The sequence below is a fragment of the Miniopterus schreibersii genome, assembly GCF_964146895.1.
Source record: "Miniopterus schreibersii genome assembly, chromosome: 11".
NCBI lineage: Eukaryota > Metazoa > Chordata > Mammalia > Chiroptera > Miniopteridae > Miniopterus > Miniopterus schreibersii.
In genome coordinates this window covers 17,854,082-17,874,998 of record NC_138111.1, presented here as the reverse complement: position 1 = coordinate 17,874,998, position 20,917 = coordinate 17,854,082, and the positions used below count along the sequence as shown (strand labels likewise).

General features: G+C 47.6%; 1 protein-coding gene across 2 annotated transcripts in view; it reads right to left on the bottom strand.

Moving 5' to 3' along the window:
- Positions 1 to 20,917, bottom strand: part of EPB41L4B (erythrocyte membrane protein band 4.1 like 4B) — a gene marked incomplete at its 5' end in the record, with an annotated part of 110,284 nt that overhangs the window by 70,772 nt on the left and 18,595 nt on the right. For both annotated transcript variants that reach the window (XM_081150970.1, XM_081150969.1), the window contains 3 exons: positions 238 to 316; positions 1,144 to 1,186; positions 10,608 to 10,712. In XM_081150970.1, coding sequence (XP_081007096.1) covers positions 238 to 316; positions 1,144 to 1,186; positions 10,608 to 10,712 — 227 coding nt within the window. The remainder of the gene's footprint in view (positions 1 to 237; positions 317 to 1,143; positions 1,187 to 10,607; positions 10,713 to 20,917) is intronic.

Below are 20,917 nucleotides of genomic sequence, written 5' to 3'. Positions count from 1 at the left end.
GTGACAAGAAAATAAATCTTTTCACTTTGATTCACTAAGAAAAAGGTCAAATTAAGCAAAGTGTGGATTTTCGACAGAATACAGAGATAAGCCCTGGCAAGGTGCTAATAACTCTTGCTCGGAATATCAAGACAGCAGAGTGAGGGGGAGGCAAACCCACAGTTTAGAAGACCCATAAATTATACGTGAGGCAAGTGCTATGGGGCAGGGGGCATCTCATTCTGCATTTTGTCCTACCTTGTAAACTCTTCACGAAGGTTGTTCGGTTCTGAAGAATAATATTTAACTCGAAAGTGCAAAGCATAAGCAGGTCCAACTAAACATTTGGAGATGGCAGGTTGAAGAGGTTTTCCCCCAATTTTGAAGATCACGGAATAGACAAAAGGAAAGACACATTAAGTCTATTAACACATTCACCCCTACACCAGGAGGGCACACAAAGCCAGTAAATTCTTTTCAACCCTAGTTTGGAAAACTAAAAGGAATTGTGTCAGCAAAGATGGCTTAGCTGGGCACCTCATTCTGGAGGGAAACCGTGATCATCTCGGTGAATTACAAACAGCTGACATTTTACTCTCACCCGATTGCCACGATGCTCTGAACCAATACTAACTTTTTACAAAATACTACTGTGCTAAAGGAAAGTGACACATAAACAGCCAAGTGTTCTGTAACCTAAATACACAGTAAAAATACCCTATTAAATTCTTAAAGAATGACCCAGGCATGCACAACACTGAAGAAACGCGGTACCATACTTGGAACATCAGAGCTGGACCTGACTCACAGAGCTCTCCTGTGCCCCCATTCCCTGAGTCTGCTCTACGACTCATCAGAAAGGACTGTGAGATGCGTAAAGTCCCGTTTCTGAACCGCAGATTAATCCGTTCTCATTGGCAGGGGTGTCTGATTTCAAATCGAGAGCATAGTCTGTTTTTTAATATCTAATAAAAACTCTTGTTCAAATTTTAAACTCAAACACATGACCAGCTTTTAAGAAATTAAAAATCATCTGCTTAAAATGGAATCTATTTAAATAATGCTCCCAAGTTCTAAAGGAAACAGGACACCTCAAAACACTGGCCAAGGAGTTTACTTTCCGATAAAAGAAAGAGACGAGCAGGCTAAATGCCGCTTACTTACTTTTCATCTGCTTTTTTATGGGTTTGGAATGATCCAGCCAGTGCTGAAAGAAAGGAAAGATTTCTTTAGGAATAGTGCATCAGCAGGAGTACACAGACCCAAGTTACCCTCCCTCCACAAACCGTAGTAATTCCACCCGTAAAAACCAGAGGCTGGACCGGATCACAGGTTCTTAAGCTGGGGATCTGCAAACTGCTTGGGAAGGTATACAAAAATCTGTGCTTATGCACACAGTGCATTTTTTTCTGGGGAAAGAACCATAGCTTCCAGAAGCTTTTCAAACAGGAGCCTGAAAGAACGTAAAACCCTTTAACTAACTGATCTGTAAAGTCCCTTCTCGTCAGTGGAGCTACTGCCTCTTCCTTCCGAGTTCCTCAAGTTACGATCAATCTTCCCCAATTATTCCGAGTCGCGATGAATCTAGTGAAGACTACAAACAGCACCGCCGAGAGTCCCTGATCACACGCTGGTCTTGTCGCTGACACCCTAAACTCTAAAATGATAAAGCCAGAATTCACGGCCCCTTTATTCTTTTGCCATGAAAATGACCCACACTGGAGCTGGAAAGACAGGCAGGGACGTGCCTGAGAAACTTTTGCTCTTTGCTCTGGTGACTGAAGGCAATTCGACTTCCTCTGGTTTTCACCAGGACAACAACTTCAGCCTATTCATCAAAGGCGATCACAAAGCCATTCCCCTCATAGGAGTTTTCTCTAATGTCAAGGTTGTTGAGACCATGGTCCCGATGAGCCTCAAGAGCTTAACTTCCAGGGAGAAGACACTGGGAACCTAACACTAAGAGCAGATGTGAACTAAGCCGCGGCAGGCGGGGTCCTCGGTTCATGTCACCCTTTATTTCCATGGTTCCTGTGCCGGGCGTAGAGCGTGGCGCCCAGCAGGCCCTTATCAGATTCTTGAGACATCAATAAATGTCCAACATCACTTATTTTAAATGAGGCAAACGTTTCCCATCACTTTCCGTAAACTGGATACTCGCTGGAACATCACTGTTAGAGCCACAGCTGGAACGACCCGGCCACAGTGGGTCTCTCGCCAGCTGCAGAGGTCATCCTGCTGCCTGTCGGATGAGCACGGACGGGGCTCAGTTGGTACGTGCCCTGCCCCTCGCCAAAGAGCCCATCAGGGCTGTGCGGGAGGAGCGGGAAAGGACACACAGAAGCAAGGAGCAGATGACTTACAACACAATACGCTGTGAGCAGTGCCGTGGGAGGACGTGGGCTCGGCCGGCTCCACTCCCCTCGCCACTCCCCCGCTGAGCGACCGAGGCACAGCAGCAGCAGGTCACCGTGGCCGGATGCCTATCTCACAGGCACACGTGCAGGGTGCTTTCTCTCACTGTGACCGGCTTTGAATTGGAAATGTCCTAAATGCCCACCAACAAAGGCGGACTGAAAAATGGCTCATCCATACAATGAAATACTATTCTGCCTCTGAAACTGATGTGGGCCTACAGTTATTGATGAGGCGAGAGACCCAGAGCAAAATGCCAGATGACAACACTTGGGTAGGATCCCATTTATACAAAAATTAGTATTTTCTATCCAGATATGTCCAGAAAGGTTTCAAGGGGTTCTTTTTGGATACAGGGCTGTGAATACTGTTTACTCTTTTCTGTTTTCACTTTTACTGAGAATATTATTTTCATAGGGGTAGGCTGGGTTGGCACTTCCAGTGCTCATTCATTTATTTGCCTATCAAGCAGTTTTTGATGATTAGTTTGCCTCATTAGAATTAGGTCTCGCTGCAGCCCTCAACCAGCCTGAAAACCCTGGACCTCAGCCCCCTGGGAGGAGAACAGATACAGACTTGATGAAAGTATTATCATATTTACTTTCCTGCCAAAGTAAGTATCAAGCTAATGGCTATGACTAAACCTGTTCTTCTCACTTTCAAATGAATTCACATTACCAGACAAAGAAAGTTCTCCCTGCAAATGGCTTTCTAAGCTTATTAGCCCAGAGGCTCAGAGCTTAAAGGAGCTTGTCCTATTTCTTTCTTATCTCAAGTCTTGTCACATTTTGGACAGAACAAGTTTAAGCCCACTATTCCTCTTCCTCTATTATCAAACTCTAATCTTGATGCAAGTCCAACCTGTGCTGTTTCCTTAGGTGTGGTTTTCAACCCTGGCTGAGCATTACACTCAGGTCCCACCCAAGGTCCATTAAACAGAACCTCAGAGCATGAGTGTTTTTTTAAAGATGTCCAGTGTGCCCATTAAATATTTAGTGCTAAAGTTCTCCCACATCCTCTCCCACCCAGGAATGAATGAGTCCTAATGATCTTGGGAATCTTGAAATATCCACGACCCCTTCTGAAAACTGCTCTGAGCTCTGTAAAATCTCAATTTCACAGTTTACCGGCCAAATGTCTATGGCCAGTGTTAACTCAGACAGATCATGGCTAGATGCTTCAACTGGACAGCAGGCTGCTTTTCCCTCTGGACATACTGCTTAAGGAGCTCCCTCCCTTACCCATGCAGGCTGGCTCCATCCTTCCTGCCCAGCAACTGCCTGGAGCCCTGCCCAGAGCAGGACCTGTCAGGATGGAGGCCTGTGAAAAGTCTGGGGCTTGCTAAGCTGGGAAAGGAATCAGAAACAGCTCCATTTTTAAAGCTCCTTGACCCTGTGGCGTTCAGATCAGGTTTGCCTGCCTGCATCAGAGGCGATTAGAAACCCAGCCACCATCCTAAAATGAGAGATGATAAAACATATCTTGTATCCAACCAGTTCAAAATGACCTAACTTTCTTCTTAGCTGTGGGAGCTGACCAGACTCTGATCACTCGTATTTTATCCCTCGTGATGAACAGCCAGGCACTAAGGCCCTACGTGGCCTTTAGTAAATGGTATCCTGGGTTTGGGTGGGAGGCCTGTAGCAGCAGGACCTGTCTCAGATGTTCACCTGCATCCTGGCTAAATATAGCCAGGCGGCCTGTCAGCAAAGGCCCCGGCAAACGGCTCCAGCCCTCCTAACAGACCATTAAAGCAATCACTGGAAACAGACAGGTGTGCTTCTGAGTTCAAAGGGCAAGATATTAACTCAAATACTCTAACTTGTGTTAGAAAGGGGGTTTCTGATCTGAATTTCTCATCCAAGTCCACTGGGCAAAACCCTTCCCATGAATCATGATGTGAGATGACCTGGCAGAGCCCATCTCTTCTAAGAGTACAACTGTTCTGGACTATGACACCCATGAGGCTGGCTGTAGAATGTCACTGCCTAAGATCGTGTGACTGGCACCTTGAAACGTGTGTGGGCTTGGGGCGGGAAGATGTCTTGTGAGACTGAACCCTTAACCTGTGGGATCTGAAGCTATCTTCAGGCAGACAGTGTCAGAATTAATTATTCCTTAGGCCTCAGAGCAGATGAAGGAGGCCGTGGAGAGGGCGCCTGAGGTGCCCAGGATCACGGTGCTAATGAGGAGGAGGCAGGAGTCTAACTCTGGCTATGTTGGCAGCCAGTGCCCTGGGTCTCCACATCACACACTGGCTGAAGTGCCTTCTCCGCCCATGGGAGGGATCTCTCCTCCTCCACACCATTCACACCAGCTACCTGAGGTTTCCTTGGGGATTCGCCTACATCAACTGCAGAGACCCCTTTATCAACAGCTTCCCATTCAGTACCAGTAATTGCACACAGGCAGGAAAAAGCTCGCCCTGCTGGCATTCAGGAACAGGCTGCTGGGAGGCCCGCAACATTTCTTGAACTGTTTCACACTTATTTGTACTAAAATGGAAGGAGGCAGATCAGGTTTCAGGTCCTAGCTCTGCCACTCACCTAGTGTGTGGCTAGGAGCAAGAACCCCCAAGACTCAGTTTCCTCATCTGTGCACTGAGCTCACCCCTGGCACACTGTCTGAAGAATCAGTGGAGTGTCCGTGGAAACTATAATGAACCATTCAAATGGAGGGACAGTGACTTATCCCGCTATTAATGTTTATACCCTCCCTCTTCCCCCCCAGGTACATCGCAAGTGGTAGGAATGCTCAGTAGTGTCCACAAAAGTGGCCAATTCCAAATTCGATGGCACTCCAGGGACACTCCAGGCAATCTCATCAGCAGGAAGTGGTAATAGTCCCCAAGGCATCCCCTCAGCTGTTCCAGCAGACACCACGTGTGTGTCACCATTATCTCGCAGCCCTGGGCCTCTTATCACCCATCTCCCCAATTCCACATCACAAAGGCCAGAAGAAAAACATCTCGGGAGGCTTGAAAGGCCCAAATCACCTTTTCTACATTTCCTGCTGTAAAACATATTACCATACAATGTTCCCTTTTCATGCTGGGAGGGGCTGAGGAATGGACTTACGATGGCCACACCTACCCCTGGCACACCTGCCCCAGTGATGGAGAGGGCCACTCCAGTTTGATGAGGTTATTACCCCTGCCCCACACCCCGCTGCTCCTCTCAGCCTGGCGGTCCTCTCATCCTCTGCGGCCTACCCTATGCGCCCCTCCCCGTGACACCTCGTTCCTCTCATCCATGATACTTAGGCAGCCGTCCTCCAGGCTCCCAAACTGGAGGACTGAAGCCACTCTATTCCAAGGACTACTTGTCTGGCTCCCTCACCAGGATGTGGCAGGGGGACAGTGCCCAGCCTGCTTCTGCACCACAGAGCCGGGCACTGAGTAAGCTCCAAGTTAAAGTTTGCCAAACAGCTCCTAACTGAATGTTCTCTTTCAGCACATGTGCGTGCGTGAGCGTGTGCGTGTGCGTGATGTTACCAGGTGCATGGAGCCCAGTGGAAAGTGCTGGGCTTTGGAATGAGGCCAGGTTCTAAATGGTACCTCTGTCCCTTACTTTAACTTTTACAAGGTTCCTAGTGTCTCTGAGCCTCAGCTTCACCGTTTGTAAAATGGGTCTGTCCCTTGGTCGGCTTTACAGATGAGTGATGAAAGCCTTTAGTTAAGATGCCTCACTCAGAGCCAGGGGAACTCAGGAACCAGCAGTTATCTCACCAGGCTGTGAGGTGCAGGCCAGAGCCTAGGCTCTTGCAAGAAAGCTTTGATATGCAAAATTAGAACCCTTGCCCCCGCTTGGACCTGTTTAAAAGTGAAATCTACAGTGAGGGTTCCCAGGTAGACTTCCCACCTTGATATGGAAAAGGAAACAGGAGGTCCCAGCCCAATAGCTAAAAACTGGAGATGTCAATAGACTCTGACCTTGCTTCAGGGATGGGCAGGGTACTATGGAAACCAGGCTTGGCTCTGCAGGGAGCTGGGCTAGAAGCTGGTTACTTACTCAGAGAGCTGTGCCAAGAGCCCTGCCTCAGCCAGCCCTCTGATTTGCATGTTAGGGCTGGACAGGGGTGTCAGTCTTTGCAGGAGCCTCAATTATGGAATAATAAATAAGCCAATGGCCAATTGGACCATTCGTTCCCTCCAGGCCCCCATCTATTACCCCACTGTCCCCAGAAACACACCTGCCACAACATCCAGTCACCTGCCACCAACCACACTGTCCCAGGTCCTCAGAAAAATCAGTGATACTCTAGAAGCCAAAGGGTCCTTATCTAAATTGCTATGGTTTCTTCCACCGGCGAGACAGCCTTGCAGGTTCCAGCTAACCTCAGCATGTGCCCTCTGGGGCTGTACTGACTTCTGGTCCCCTTCAGGATAACCAGCTAAGAAGAGGAGACCCACACCCACGTCAAACTGCAAAACCCCTTCTGCTCCCTTAACTCACTAAGCCCCTCAACTTCCCTGTGAAACAGATGTCACCACCTCCACTGCACAGTGACGAAGACAAGAGGCTCAAAGAGCACAGTGTACCGGGAAGAGCACTTGAAACTGAAATCGTAAAAACTGGGCTTGAGCCGAGCTGTGCTTCTTGACCTGCCCAGGTCTACGGCTTTGGGTTCACCATCCAGAAGATGGCAATACTTGACCGAAGGCTCCTAAGGTCTCTTCTGGGGCAGTGACTAAGGTTCTCGGGTGTCTGTCTTGGTACCAAGAGCCACCAAGTTAAGAGGAAGTCCTAAGTCTTAGGGTCTAATCAGAAAAGTTTTGTTTATATACACAAATAATGAACCCAAGGCCAAAGAGCAAGCTGCCGTAGAAGGCAAAATAAGCTCAGTGGTGTGTACACAGAGGAGGAAAATGCTCTGAGAGCTTGGGACGTGCTCTGTGACAGGTGTCACCTACGACGGTCTTGAAGGATGACCAGAAGGTGAAACAAGGTGAGAAAGGGCAATCCAGGAGGGGAACCAGTACCAACGAAGGCACAGAGGTGCACGCAGACATGACAGCCACCAGGACTGTAAGGAGCCCAGCTTAGAAATAATACTGATGGGGGCCAGCGGGTGGGAGGGGCTGTAACTCTCCTCGGTCCTGGAGTTGGGCAGATGAAGACCCTGCACCTGCCACTGTGGGGAAGAAAAGCACATCCTGTTCACAGAGCCGGGTCCTGGAAAGGCCTTAGGGCCTGCGGAGTATTAGCATCTGCAGGTGTCTGGCCTGGGAAGGAAGCCTGTATCCTGCTGTGAACACACCTCCTGCCGCACAGTGACAGGGCACCGGTGGACCGGACAGCAGGCAGCCAAGTGAGCAGATGTCCACAGTAATGGAGTCATATCCTTGGATTTCTGGGAATCCAAGTGGCTGGAGAGGGGTCATCTGGGGATGTGGACATGGCAACAGGCACTTGGCTCTAGTGGCAGAAATGGCAGAGATCGTTTCCCTTCTAACTAGAAAAGATGTGTAGGGCAGACATGCCTGCCTCCTCTTTAGATTCAGAATCACTGAACATTAAACTAGAAGAGCTTCTGGGAGAATAGGTTTAAGAACCCATTTTACAGATGAGGAAACTGAGACCAAGGAAGAAAAGGTGACTTGTCTAAAACCCACCAAATGAGTGGGGGGCAGAGCCAGAAACAAGGTCCAGATGTGACTGCTAGTCCAGGGCCACAGATATGCTGAAGTCAAAATGAGCACATAGATATTACACAGGTGAAGACCACAAAGAGAAGGCAGAATGGAGATGAGCTTCAGGGAAGAGGGGGGCTGACGAGTGTCAGATGCTGGGGACAGAAAGGAGAACTCTAAATCTGGCGCTCAGGGGAGCAACTGGAGATGAAACTGTCCACGCAGGTGTGGGGAGTAAATGCTGGAGAAAGGTATACTCCCCTAAGACAAAATGGCAAGAAGAACTGGTGTGTCTTAAGGGAAAGAAAAAACAAGGAGTTTTTGCTAAATGAGCTTAGTCTTCTCAGCAGGAGGTAAGGCCAACTTCGAGGACAGTCTTTGTGGGGCCAGATTACATGTCTGTGGTCAAGATGCAGAAGGGAACTGTGGGGCACGTAAGAGTCCATTAGGGCCCTGGCCGGTGTGGCTCAGTTGGTTGGCGCATCGGCCCTGCACCAAAAGGTTGCCGGTTCAATTCCCGGGCAAGGCACACGCCCTAGTTGTGGGTTCGGTCCCTGGTTGGGGCGCGTGCAGGAGGCAACCAGTGGATGTTTCTCTCTCACATCTCTCTCGCTCTCCCTTTCTCTTCCCTCCACCCCTTCCTCGCTCTTCCTTAAAAAAACAAAAAAAAAACCCCAAATCAATAAAAACATATTTAGAGGGAAAAAGAAGAGTCCATTAGGGGCTAACGAGGCTCCAGAAGCAGCTTGGGGGGTTGGACTTCTCCGAACCTGTGATCTGTGCTGGTGCCAACAGGTGCCAACAGGCACAGCCCGTGACTCTCCAGCAATGCTTGGCAGCCCAGGAGAAGCAGCCGAGGAAACAGATGGGCCTGAATGTCAAGGGGAAGCCCAGGGACAGTCATGGGGGCAGGAGAATCAAAAGGAAGTGATGACACAGGTGAGATGGCTGAGACTTTGCCAAGCCGGGAAGAAGGCAAGGGCAGGAGGAGGCAGGAGGGGATCGTCAAGAGCCAAGGGCAAATGCAGAGGGACTGGATAGGTGGAATCAAGGGACGTTATCATGGAATGGGGAATAACAGAATTCCGAATCTTGGAGTGGTGACGAAACCCGGAGTACATCCGGGGGAGTTTTGATCAGATGAAGGTTCCATGAGAGGAAACAGTGCCCAGAATATTTAGAAGGATCAACAATTTGAATTCTGAGGTTGCCAAAGGCCTTGAGGGGTGGGGAAGACAGTGCTGAGGTCAGAGGGCAAGGCACTGGGTAGCCCAACCTCAAAAAAAACAGAATTGGACAGGGAGATGGAAAGAGAAGGGCTAGTCTGCCCCTCCCCAGGGCCGGGTGGGCCGGAGTGAGTGTCTGCAGCTGGGAAACGGAGAAGAATCGGGACCATTAACTCAAAGAGGTGGCTGGAGTGTTCACAGCAACAGTCGGGGGTGAGGCGAAGGGCTGGATGTCCTGAAGGTGCAGAGGGGCCATCCAGTGGGAGCAGGGGGGAGGGTCTGACCAGGAGGCACTGGAACAGGACGTATTATCTGCGGCCTCAGCATCTCACTAACAGTCACAAGCGGACTCAACTCCCAGGCATCGATTTTGGGCATCTCCACTTTACAACTGTCGCGTGGGGCGCCCAGGAAGTATCTAAAAAGCATCTTTCAGATAGAAAGGTTTCACCAAGTATGAGGAGCTCCTGGTCTCTAGCTTAAACATCTCCTGTCAGGGAACCCACCTTTTCCCACACTGTCTAAGTAAGATAACACCGCCCCCCTTACTCCGCCTGTCCCCTTACTCTGCTTTATATTTCTTAACACTTGCTACTCCCTGTCATATAATATTTGTGTTCACTGCTTTATCCATAGTGCTTAGAATGGCGCCTTGCATAAGAGGAACTCACTAAATATTTTTAAGGTTGCTGAATAAATTACCTTCGAAACCCAAAGCTAGATTTTGTTGGGGAGGGAGACCCTGATGTCATTCTTGCTTTCTAAATGAGGGACTCTGAGCTGCGTCGAGTTGACTCACTCCAGCATCTCCTCTGTGAACACTTCTGTCTCAGGCAAAGCAAGGGAAGTCTTTGCTGAGCTAACACAACCTCCTGGAGCCTGCAAGATGGTTCCAGGCAATGCCAAGACCTGCTCCGGCTGCCCGGCCCTGAGTCTGGCTGGGACTCAGAGTGTTCACAGCACCTGCTCTCCACACCCAGCCAGACTTCACCAGAGGATGGTGGTGCAGTTTCTTCTGCTGGTTAAAAATAAAAGCAGCCCCACTGAGAGAATTCCTATGATGATTTCTACCTACTCCAGAAGTGTGCCTCACTGTATCCCTATGCTTGGAAATGCCTCCCTAATGCATCCCCACGCGCATCCCCTTTCTCTCTTCCTCTCCCAGTTGTTGGCCACAGGGTGGGGCATCGTGGAAGCATTTCACTTAGGCATTGTTACCACCATCCCGGTGTTCGTCATGGCAACAATATCACAGTTTCACTCCTATGCTTCTCTACCAATTTCTAGCAACTGTGGATCTGCGATTAGTGATGGAAAGCTAACCTGTCCTGAAAGGAAATCAGAGGGATACATACCGCGACCTGGGCAGAGTCGAGGAACTGGAGGCCGAAGTAGTCTGTCTCCACGAGGTCCAAGTGGTACACGATCTGATCAAACAGGTCCTGGCCTTTGGCGTGTTTCTGGAAGGCAAATGGGTAAATGAAAATTTAGGACGTGACAGCTAGGTAAGAAACGAAAAGATTTTTAAAAATCACTTTTCTCTGTATATTGCATACAGGTACGTGTCACAGTATGCAAAAATTTAAAAATTTTAATTGGCTTTAATATAATACAAAGTCATGATTAAATCTAAGCATTCCCAATGACCAAAAAACAACCACCACCAAACAACTACTTCATAGGATGACAGGGAACCAACACCTTATCGTGAAAACTGGTAAGTAGGGGAGTGGGGATCAAGCACTGATCCTGCCTTTACTGTAGCCCTGGGTAATCAAAGAGACAGCATATCCAAGAATTAACTCAAAGTGGATCAAAGACCTGACTGTAAGAGCTGAAAGTATGAAACTCTCAGAATAAAACAGAGGCACGAATCTTCATGACCTTGGATTAGGCAATGGTTTCTTAGATGTGAAACTAAAAGCACAAGCAACAAAAGAAAAAATAAACTGGACATCATCAAAATGTAAAAAATGTTGTGCTTCAAAGGACACGAAGCCATCAAGAAAGTACCAAGACAACCCAGAATGAGAGAGTTTTGCAAATCACATGTCTGATAAGGGACTTCTTTCTAGAATAAAGAACTATTACAACTCAATCATGAAAAAGCAAACATTCAATTAAAGAATGAGCAGAGGACAGAGATAGATAGTTCTCCATAAGCCCAATAAGCACATGAAAAGGTGCTCAGCATCACTAGTCATTAGGGAAATGCAAATCAGACACCACTTCACACCCACTAGGAAAGCTGTAACAAAAAGGACAGATAACAGTGTTGGAGACATTGGAACCCTCACGTACTGCTGATGGGAATGAAAAACTGTGCAGCCACTTTGGGAAACAGCCTAACAGGTCCTCAAACGGTAAAACATAGTTTCCATCTGACTCAGCAATTCCGCTCCTTAGGTATATATTCAAAAAACATGAGAACATGATGTTTACACAGAAACCTGTACAAAGCCCTTCATAGCAGCACTATGCATAACAGCCCCAAAGTGGAAGCAACCCAAATGTCTATTAATTGACGAGTGGATAAACTGCAGTCTTCTCCATAAAACAGGAATAGTATTTCACCATGGAAAGGAGTGAAGTTCTCACACGTGCAACATGAATGGACCTTGAAAATGGAAAACTAAGTGAAAGAAGCCAGTTACAAAGGACCACACAGTCCATGAAATGTCCAGAATAGGTCAATCTAGAGAGAGAAATTAGAGTAGTGGTTGCTTAGCGCTGCAGGGTTTGTAAGGTGACTGCTAAGGTGCATAGAGTGGTGTTTTTTTTTTGGGGGGGAGGGCATGGGTTAATGGCATGTTCTAAGATTGATGGTGTTAACAGATGCACAACTCTAAGAATATACTAAAAAGTCACTGGATTGTACACTCCAGACAGGTGAACTGTATCGCATGTGATTCTCAATGAAACTATGGAAAATGGTAGATGGGCAGAGTTTTTCATTGATTTCCAACAAATAAATGAAGAAGGAAAAAACAATTGCAAAATCACAACTCTGCAACTTCTGCCGAATGGTAGGTGCTACGCATTGGGCACCAGTGGCCGCTAGCGTCCCAAAGGCAGACAACCAGCCATTGAGTACCTCCTGGTGACAAACACCCCACCACCCAACATGACCTCGCTCCCCTCGCCTCTCTTTCCACAGCACCAGATGCAACTGCCAATGGCAGGAAACACAGAGCAATGTTCTAAATGACCTGGGGTTGCGATCAGCAACACCCGGACTGTGGGAAATTCTAGAACTCTCAGGACACACAGCCCAGTTTCTTCAACAAATATAGAAAAAAGAGACGACGGGGACACCTACAGATTAAAAGACCTAAAAGATATATTTTTTAAAGCATAAGTTTTTATTGATTTGAGAGAGAGGAAGGGAGAGGGAGGGAGAGAAACATCAATGTGAGTGAAACACATCGATCGGTTGCCTCCTGTATGCACCTTGGGGACCAAACCTGAAACCTGGGCATGTGCCCTGACCGGAAATTGAACCAGTGACCTTTTGGTACAAGGGGCCACACTCAACCATCTAAGCCACACAGGCCAGGGCAAAAGACATTTTTTTAAAGGCAAAACTGAACTGCAATGTTCAGGGATGAACACTTGGGTGACGAAACTTGGAAAAAGAGTAAAGAAGTGATTACAATACAGTCAGGGTAGTTGTTACTCTTGGGGACAGGAGGGGATGTGACTGGGAGGGGATGTGACTGAGATGGGCACAGGGTGGACTTCCAGCTGTCCGGCAGGGTTCCAGCTCTTGACGTGGGTGGGGGTACCAGGCCATCTGCCTTCTAGTAATTCATTAAACTATACTTCTGTTTTATTTGTACATCTGTAACTGTGGTATACAAAACAACAACAAAAAGAACAAAAATCCAAACAAAGTCACTAGATTTCAGCCTCTTTCCTTCCTGGAAACACTCCTCTGCAGGCAACAACATAACAGAGGCGGATGGCTCGATGCACAAAGACATTCTAACCTACAGGGTTCTCGGAGAAATAAGGGAGTGGGGGGCAAAAAAGGGGAAACAACCGAACTCCAATCACAAGCACACAGAACTGGGGCCACCAAAACCCCAGCCAGGATACTGTTCAGCCATTATAAAATTATAGAAAATTATAAAGATGAGATAGAAATTAGGAAACTTCTTTGACAACATTCGATACACAGGCTAGACAGGAAGAAGAAGCTGTGATTCCAACATATAAAAATATGCATGCGTTGTTCGTGCATTGCTCGATAAAGACGGGAAATCTGCAAAAACTAAAATAGCTGCGCTCGGATGGGGAAACTATGGCTGGTTTCCTTCCCAAGTTTTCACACTGATCCTTTGGCAGTTGTCGGACAGCAAATGCAAGTATTTTGTTTTGTTTTTAAAATCACCATTCTGGCACTCTTCCTCCTTGCCCGTAACAATCCACCTTCTATTTTTTCCTATTAGGATCCGGTGCTATCGGCCCTATGCAGCATTTAGTATCACGGTGCCAATGATTAAAGAATTGGGCTGGGAGGGAGCAAGAGACCTGTGCTCTAGTCCCAGATGCACCACTAACAGCGACCTGAAACCACTCATAATTCCCCCAAATCCATGTGGCCATCTGGGGCTTCTCTTGCAGCTGCAAATTGGACATGGCACCCTGAATATACAGGGCCACCCAAACGCAACTGGCCCCAAAGCCACCTCCTCGCCTCACCTGGGTCTCTCTATTTTGGCTCAGGGCCCACCACTGAGAAATGTAATTTTAATATACACAGAGTATGAACTGAAAAAACACGGTTCCGCACATGGCAAATGAGGGAGGCTAGCCCAAGTTTGTGTCTAGGGCATTCCAAATCTTACTTTTCTCATGTGTTTCTAAAATGGCTCTTAATTTAGAAAGCGCGCATGGTGAAGGTTGGAACAAGAACCCTTCTAGGGGTGGTGAGTGCTTCTGCCAAGCCAGATCGGCTCCTCTCCTGGCAGACCCCCAGCTGGACTTAGAGGTGGCAGACAGTGGGTCTGCTGGATAGGAAATACCACTTTTACTCACTCAGAAACATTTCCCCCCACTTAGCTCTGTTCACCAAGTATGCTCTTTGGTCTCCTGCTGGAAAAGAGAATTCCTAATGTCCCTTTCCAGCTCTCAAAAGAAGCTGGTAAAATTATGAGGGCTGGAATAGAGGGGTCCTCAGAACAGAGGTCTCAGTGGGTCAGGGGTGGGACGAAGATGGGAGGGTCAAGGCCACAGCCCTTGAACCCACCATCTCTCTCTCATTCCTCCCAGCCTGCAGAGTGGCCGCTCTCAACACAGAGAAGGCTCCAGATAACTCGCCTGCGCTGCCAGCTAGGACAGCCCACCTGGGGCAGCCCCTAGAAGTCCACAAACTATCATCTCAGGCTTAGCCCAAACATTCCCTCCTTCAGCAGCTCCCCCTGCCCCAGGAAATAGGTGCCCCTCCTCTGTGTTCCCACAAGCAGGTATATACACACTTACCACACTGCACTGCAGTTGCCTGTGCTCCTGACACTGACTTCAGACTGAATACTCCCTGAGAGCAGAACCAACTATGTGTTAATCTGAGCACCACCTCCTCCATCCCAAAGGACAGTGTCAGGTTGGCACACAGCAGGCGCTCGATAAATGTCTATATGCTGCATGGATGGAAGAATGGAAGGATGAATGGGAGGGAGGGAGTGAAGGGGGGGGTGTCTGGTGCCAAGAAACAAGCCTTCCGGATGGTCCGTGCAGACAACAGACTGTTATTTCACAAGTGGCAGGCCTGAAAAATGAGAATACCCTCATTAAAACCTTTTCAAATTAAGTATTCCAGGAACAAGCACCTAGGGAACCAGGCTGCACTTCCAAGGCTATTTGCCTCAACACATTTGTGTGGCTGTTCTGTGAAGTGCTGTCTTGTGGTTACAATAGGAGATCTGTCAATGTGACAAGACTGGAAGCCACTCCTTGTCAGCTCATTGTCAACTAGGTCTCCCCCTCTGTGACAAATCCATTCATTCAACAAATATTTACCGATTGCTCATCAAATGCCAGCCATTATTCTAGGTGTTGGCGTATACTGGGGTCACGAAGTGTGGAAGGGAGTAGCTACAGGAAGCCCTCACCAAATAAGTCCTTCCCAGAAAGCAAAGTCATCCAAATCAGAGGCAGCAATACCACTATCTCCCTGCCTTCCTAAGCAGAACATTGAAAATGTAAAACCTTACTAGGTCCAGACCACCCCTCTGGAATCCCATGACGCTCCATCTCCTTTAAGACCCACGGCGCGAGTGGCCCCGGGGACAGCAGGGCAGACAGCAGTAACACAACACCTACTTTTTCTTCCTCCCATCGCAACACATCACTTTTCACGAGGACCAACAACCAGTGGTTTTGAGTCAACATGTCTGTCTGCAGCAGCTCCTTCTGATCTGAGAGCAGCTATAAATAACCAAACCCATTAAAATCATGTGTAAAATATAAGTACTGAGTTGCCAGCTAAAGACTGGGTCAGGCAGGCAGCCAGCAGGGAAAGGTATGGACACTGTGATACCTCTGCTGAGCGGTCAGTGACAGGTTCCCAGCCACGCTTCTGATAAGGAAGACTGCTGGACAGCTGATGTCTTAACTGTCCCCCCAAATAAATTAACTGTCCTGACCCTCTTAGATAAGAGGCAACTGGCAATGTCTTACTGCAATGTCACAGGTCCTGGAAGAACAAAGAAGACAGAAGCCAATCCATCCAAGCCTCATTAGTCTCAACAGCTAAGATGCCAGGCAACACAGGCAGGTTTGACAGGAGGAAACAGGCTGCGCGTGAGTGTGCCAGTCGAGAGAAGACATCCTCGTTGGGAACTGGAATGGAAAGCGTGACATCTGGGCAGTGGAAGGGTTTTAGGAGCCATCTCTCTGCAGGCACACGAGGCTCTCCCGTGGCCACCCGCTCCACATCCATCCGACAGCGTGTCCCTCTGCACCCGTCTTGGGAAAGGCTCTCCCTTCTGTCTCTATCATGGCTCAGCCCACATCACCCCACATGGACCATAGCAACAGCCCTGAGCGGCCCCATGTCTCCCTTCCCCTAGTGTCTCCCCCTAAAACCATCTTCCCCGTTTGCCAGACGGTATTCACACAATACAGCCCTCATCCCGGTCCCTTTCTGCACAAGAACATCCACTGAAAGAGGCAGTGCAGGCTCCGCAGCCTGGCGTCAGGGACTCTGCACAACCAGCAGTGGCCAACCCAGCAACACTCGTCTCACTTCCCACACGCGCCCTGGCTTCAGGCAAATGCTGGACCGCACTCTCCAATGTCACGCCACACCCCTATGGCTCTGCCTGGGTTGTTCCTGTGTCTACACCCCCAATTCCTATCCCCACCTGCAGCAAGCCAATCCCTATGGTCAATGTCAAGTAACAACGTCATTATTAAACTTCTCATTGGCGGCACCTCTTCACGTTCATTTTTACTTCTGTGCTGTCTGATACTCTGAATCTCAATAAACATAACCCTGATATGGATTAAGGAGAATCCTCAGTTCCCACAACAGTCTTCAAACAACCCACTTTTCAGGAATCTGATCTGGTTGATCTCCACCAGGAATTCTCTACAGAGAAAGCTGGGACCTGGGTGCAGAACCCTGCTACCACCATCTCCCCTCTTGGATCCCGTCTGAGCTAATGCAGACTAGAGCGCTGGTGTTGTGGAAACCATACTACACTGTGGCCTACCCTTATGACTAATGAAAATGCCACGCCTTATACACACAAAATACTATCAAATTCTGGGTGTTTATTTGTAGGGTACAAAATAACCAAAATGTTTGTGTGATGGTTTCTAAACCGAAGTGTAGGCTTTTGCATTTGTTTCAATGACATTTCATTTCATTTAAACTGACCCATGATTTATCCTATTAGGTACATTATGAGTCCCAGACTGTTACCCATATATCAGTCATTTATCGTCTATGGGATCAATAATACAACATGTGGGAACTTCAATATGCAGGGGCAGGCAGAGGGATGGGGATGGGGGTGGCATCTTTCTTTGGTTCTACAGTCCCAAAGCCGCCCATCTGGTGGTGGCCTCAACCTGGCTATGAAAACTCACAATTGTACCACCATGGTGCCATGCCATGGGGCTCTTAGAGACAAATGTTGGGTTGGAAACCCAGCTCTGCCTCCTCTCTAGCAAAATCACCAGGATCTGTGGTAACTCCCCCTGACTCAGATTCTTCATCTGAAAAATGGGATGCTCTCATTTGTCCTGTCAACCTTGCTAGGTCACTGTATTAATAAAAAAGCAAAGTCCCGCCAGAGGGGTGAGCATCATCCCATGCACCGAAAGGTTGCCAGTTCAATCACCTGTCAGGGCACGTACGGAAGTCAACCAATCGATGTCTCTCTCACATCAATGCCTCTCTCTCTCTTTCTCTCTCCCTCCGTCTCTCTAAGCATATCCTCAGGTGAGGATTAAAATAAAATTTAAAAAAGCTAGAAAGCAAATGAGCATGTGCTGTAAACTGTGGTGTCCTATATACACAAAGGAATTCACATTCATTTCATTTACTACTCTCACTTGTCCACAGGAATGACAAAATGTGCTCTTTGCCAAATGCTCAACAAAAATCAAAGTGCACAAAGTCCATGGTCCATAGCAGTCTAATAATCCCATCTAACAGAAAACTGAAGCTAATGTAGTTGGGTTTTTTTTATAACACATTTTAGTCCCTAGAGATCAATTCCTTCCTTTGTAAGTTCTCAACACCCCTAGTTTAATAACCTCAGAGCTCCATTCCAGGGATCATCGGCGGGCTTCCCCTGCCTCAGGCTGGTTTCATCTGCTTCTAGGAAGTGCTGCTGATTTTCATGGTTAGTTACCAGCTCCCCACCCCCACCCTCATAATGTGGTAACTGGCTAGTTTCCTATGAGCCTTAGTAGGAAACCAGCTCTCTATTACACACACAAAGTGACCCAGGGGTCCCTGTCCCCACTGCCACCGCTACTAAGTCATCATAAACAAATGTAAACTGTTTACTCCACGATGTCATGAACACAAATATCAGAAATGACAGAATAAAGTTACCTTAAAATTTCATTGTGAGAAATACAGTAAGCCTCCCTTATCTGCGGTTTCATGTCCTATGGTTTCAGTTACCCACCGTCCACTGCAGCCTGACTACATGAATATATTACATGGAAAATCCCAGAAGTAATCTGTAAGTTTTAAATTGCATGCTGTTCTGAGTACCGTATTGAAATCTCGAGTTGTCCTGCTCCATCCCTCCTGGGACATGACTCATCTCTTTGTCCAGCAACTCCACAATGTACATGCTCCCCGCTTGTTAGTTCCGTGGTAGCCATTTCAATAATCAGATGGTCTGTCAGTGTCGCGGGGCTTGTGTTCAAGTCACCCTTATTATACTTCATAATGGACCCAAAGCGCAATAGTAGTGATGCTGGCAATTCAGATACACCAAAGAGAAGCCATAAAGTGCTTCCTTTACGTGAAAAGGTGAAAGTTCTTGACTTAAGAAAAAAAAATCATATGCTGAGGTTGCTAAGATCTACAGTGAGAATGAACCTTCTATCCATGAATGATAAAAAAAATAATAATAAATTTGTGTTGGTTTTGCTGTCGCACCTTAAACTGCAAAAGTTACAGCCTCAGTACGTGATAAGTGTTAAGGTGGAAAAGGTATTAAATTTGTGGATGGAAGATAAACAAAAGGTGCTCTGATTGTCAGCAATGTGTTGTACCAGACAGCACTGAACCTACAACCAACACAGACTTCAGCAAGGGACCCCCAGGACTAAGTGACCACATTCGCGTAACTTGTATTACACTGTATTGTTATAATTGTTCTATTTTAGGGTTTGGTACTATCTGCAGTTTCAGCACCCACTGGGGGTCTTGGAATATATTTCCCGTGGAGAAGGGGGGACTGTTGTACCATCTCAGCCATCAGCAAGATTTGGTGACTCAAAACAGGAATGGAACGATGCCAAGACCCTGCAGAATTACCCATAATCTGCTGCATGTAAGGCCAGGCTGTCCAGCTTTTACATCCCACCTTCCAATTGAAGAGCATTCCAATGTTTATCTAGGTTCCATGACCCCAATTTGCAGAGAAGGGGACTTAGCTTCAGAAAACGCACGTGACCAAGTTCCGATTACTTATATGTGGCAGAACTAGAACCAGGGCCCAGGTTTTCTGATTCTTTAGAACAGGGTTCTTTCTACCTCTCATCCCACCGCTTCTCTAGTCAACTCATCTGCCTTCTTTGGCTCCAAGCACATGCAGAGTGTCCTGCGGACAAGAGAAAAGTTTCTTAAGCTCAATCCAACACACAGGTCCTGGCTTCATGCATGGTCTAAGCTACAGCTGGGATACAAGGCCACGTGGCCCAACCGAAACAGAGCTCACGGTGGGGAGGCAATTTCCGTTTTGTTTGGAGGGCAGGAGAGTTTCGGCAGAATGGAAAGTAAATTATTTGCTCACAAACTAACACAGAAGCCAAGACACTGTAGCGAGGGGGACATCAACAGTCTGAGCGGCTCCTGGAAATTCAATTCTAGTAAAACAGAGCACATGTTATTAATTTCCTGACTTGCCTAGCTAACAATCTCTTGGCAATCAGAGGAAGCAACAAAAACAACCATCCTTAATTCTGATCAACAAGGAAATAAGAACAATCTTAAAAGAAAGTGACTGTCCTCGTGGTGTGTGGGGCAGTGAAAGGAGGCACTTGGTGGTCAGGTCCACCGACAATCAGAGTTCTCTGTCCACCATGGGCAGGGGGCTTTCGATGTCCTGCAAGAGGTCCAGGCAGGCACGTTTTAGGTTTAACCACAGCACCACAGAACACAGCCACACTGCCTTCAACTAGAAGAGAGAGCACTTTACAACACCAGTACTTTCTGTTGCATTATCGATTGACTATTGATCAGCCTTGGTTCCAGCCTGATACACCGTATTTGGGTGAAGCTGTAGTTACGTCTCAGCAGAGATTCAAAGCTCTCATCTGTTCCTTTAAAAACACCTCCCTCACAGGGCTGCTGTGAGAATTAATTGACCCCACTGGCAATGATCCTATGAAACTTCTTTCAGTCAACATGGAATACCTAACATCTCCTAGGATCTCAATTTCTGTCTCCATCTAGCTCCTTCCAAACATGCCTAACACAAGGGATTCAACAGGAGGGTTTCCCATTTATTCCCCAAGATGCTGAGTGAAGGCCAGATACCTAGCTCCTCTTGATCCTGGCTGCCCTGAAAACTGGTTTCACCCAACACTTCAAATGTTATGCCTCCTGCTCTCAACATGAAACTCCAAACAGCACATGTTGAATACTCAGTGTTTTTGGAGATACTACTATCAGGCACATTTTAATATGCGACCCCTACTGACAGGGACATTAACAGAGTATCCAACAATGCCCCAACACAAAGGTCCGCTGGACAAATTCCTCTCAGAGTTTGACTGGGAGCCCCTCCCTGTTACCTTATTAGGCAGTGTGAGTCATGTAACCTGTCATTCTGCTCTCTACCCACTGAGTCCATTCCAACCCCTAGAGAATGGGAACAGGGGGCAGGGGACTGCCCTGAATGACCTCTGAAGGTAGGTGTGTCGCTGTGCTCCCCCCATGGCCTCCACCCTACATCAAAAGACAGGC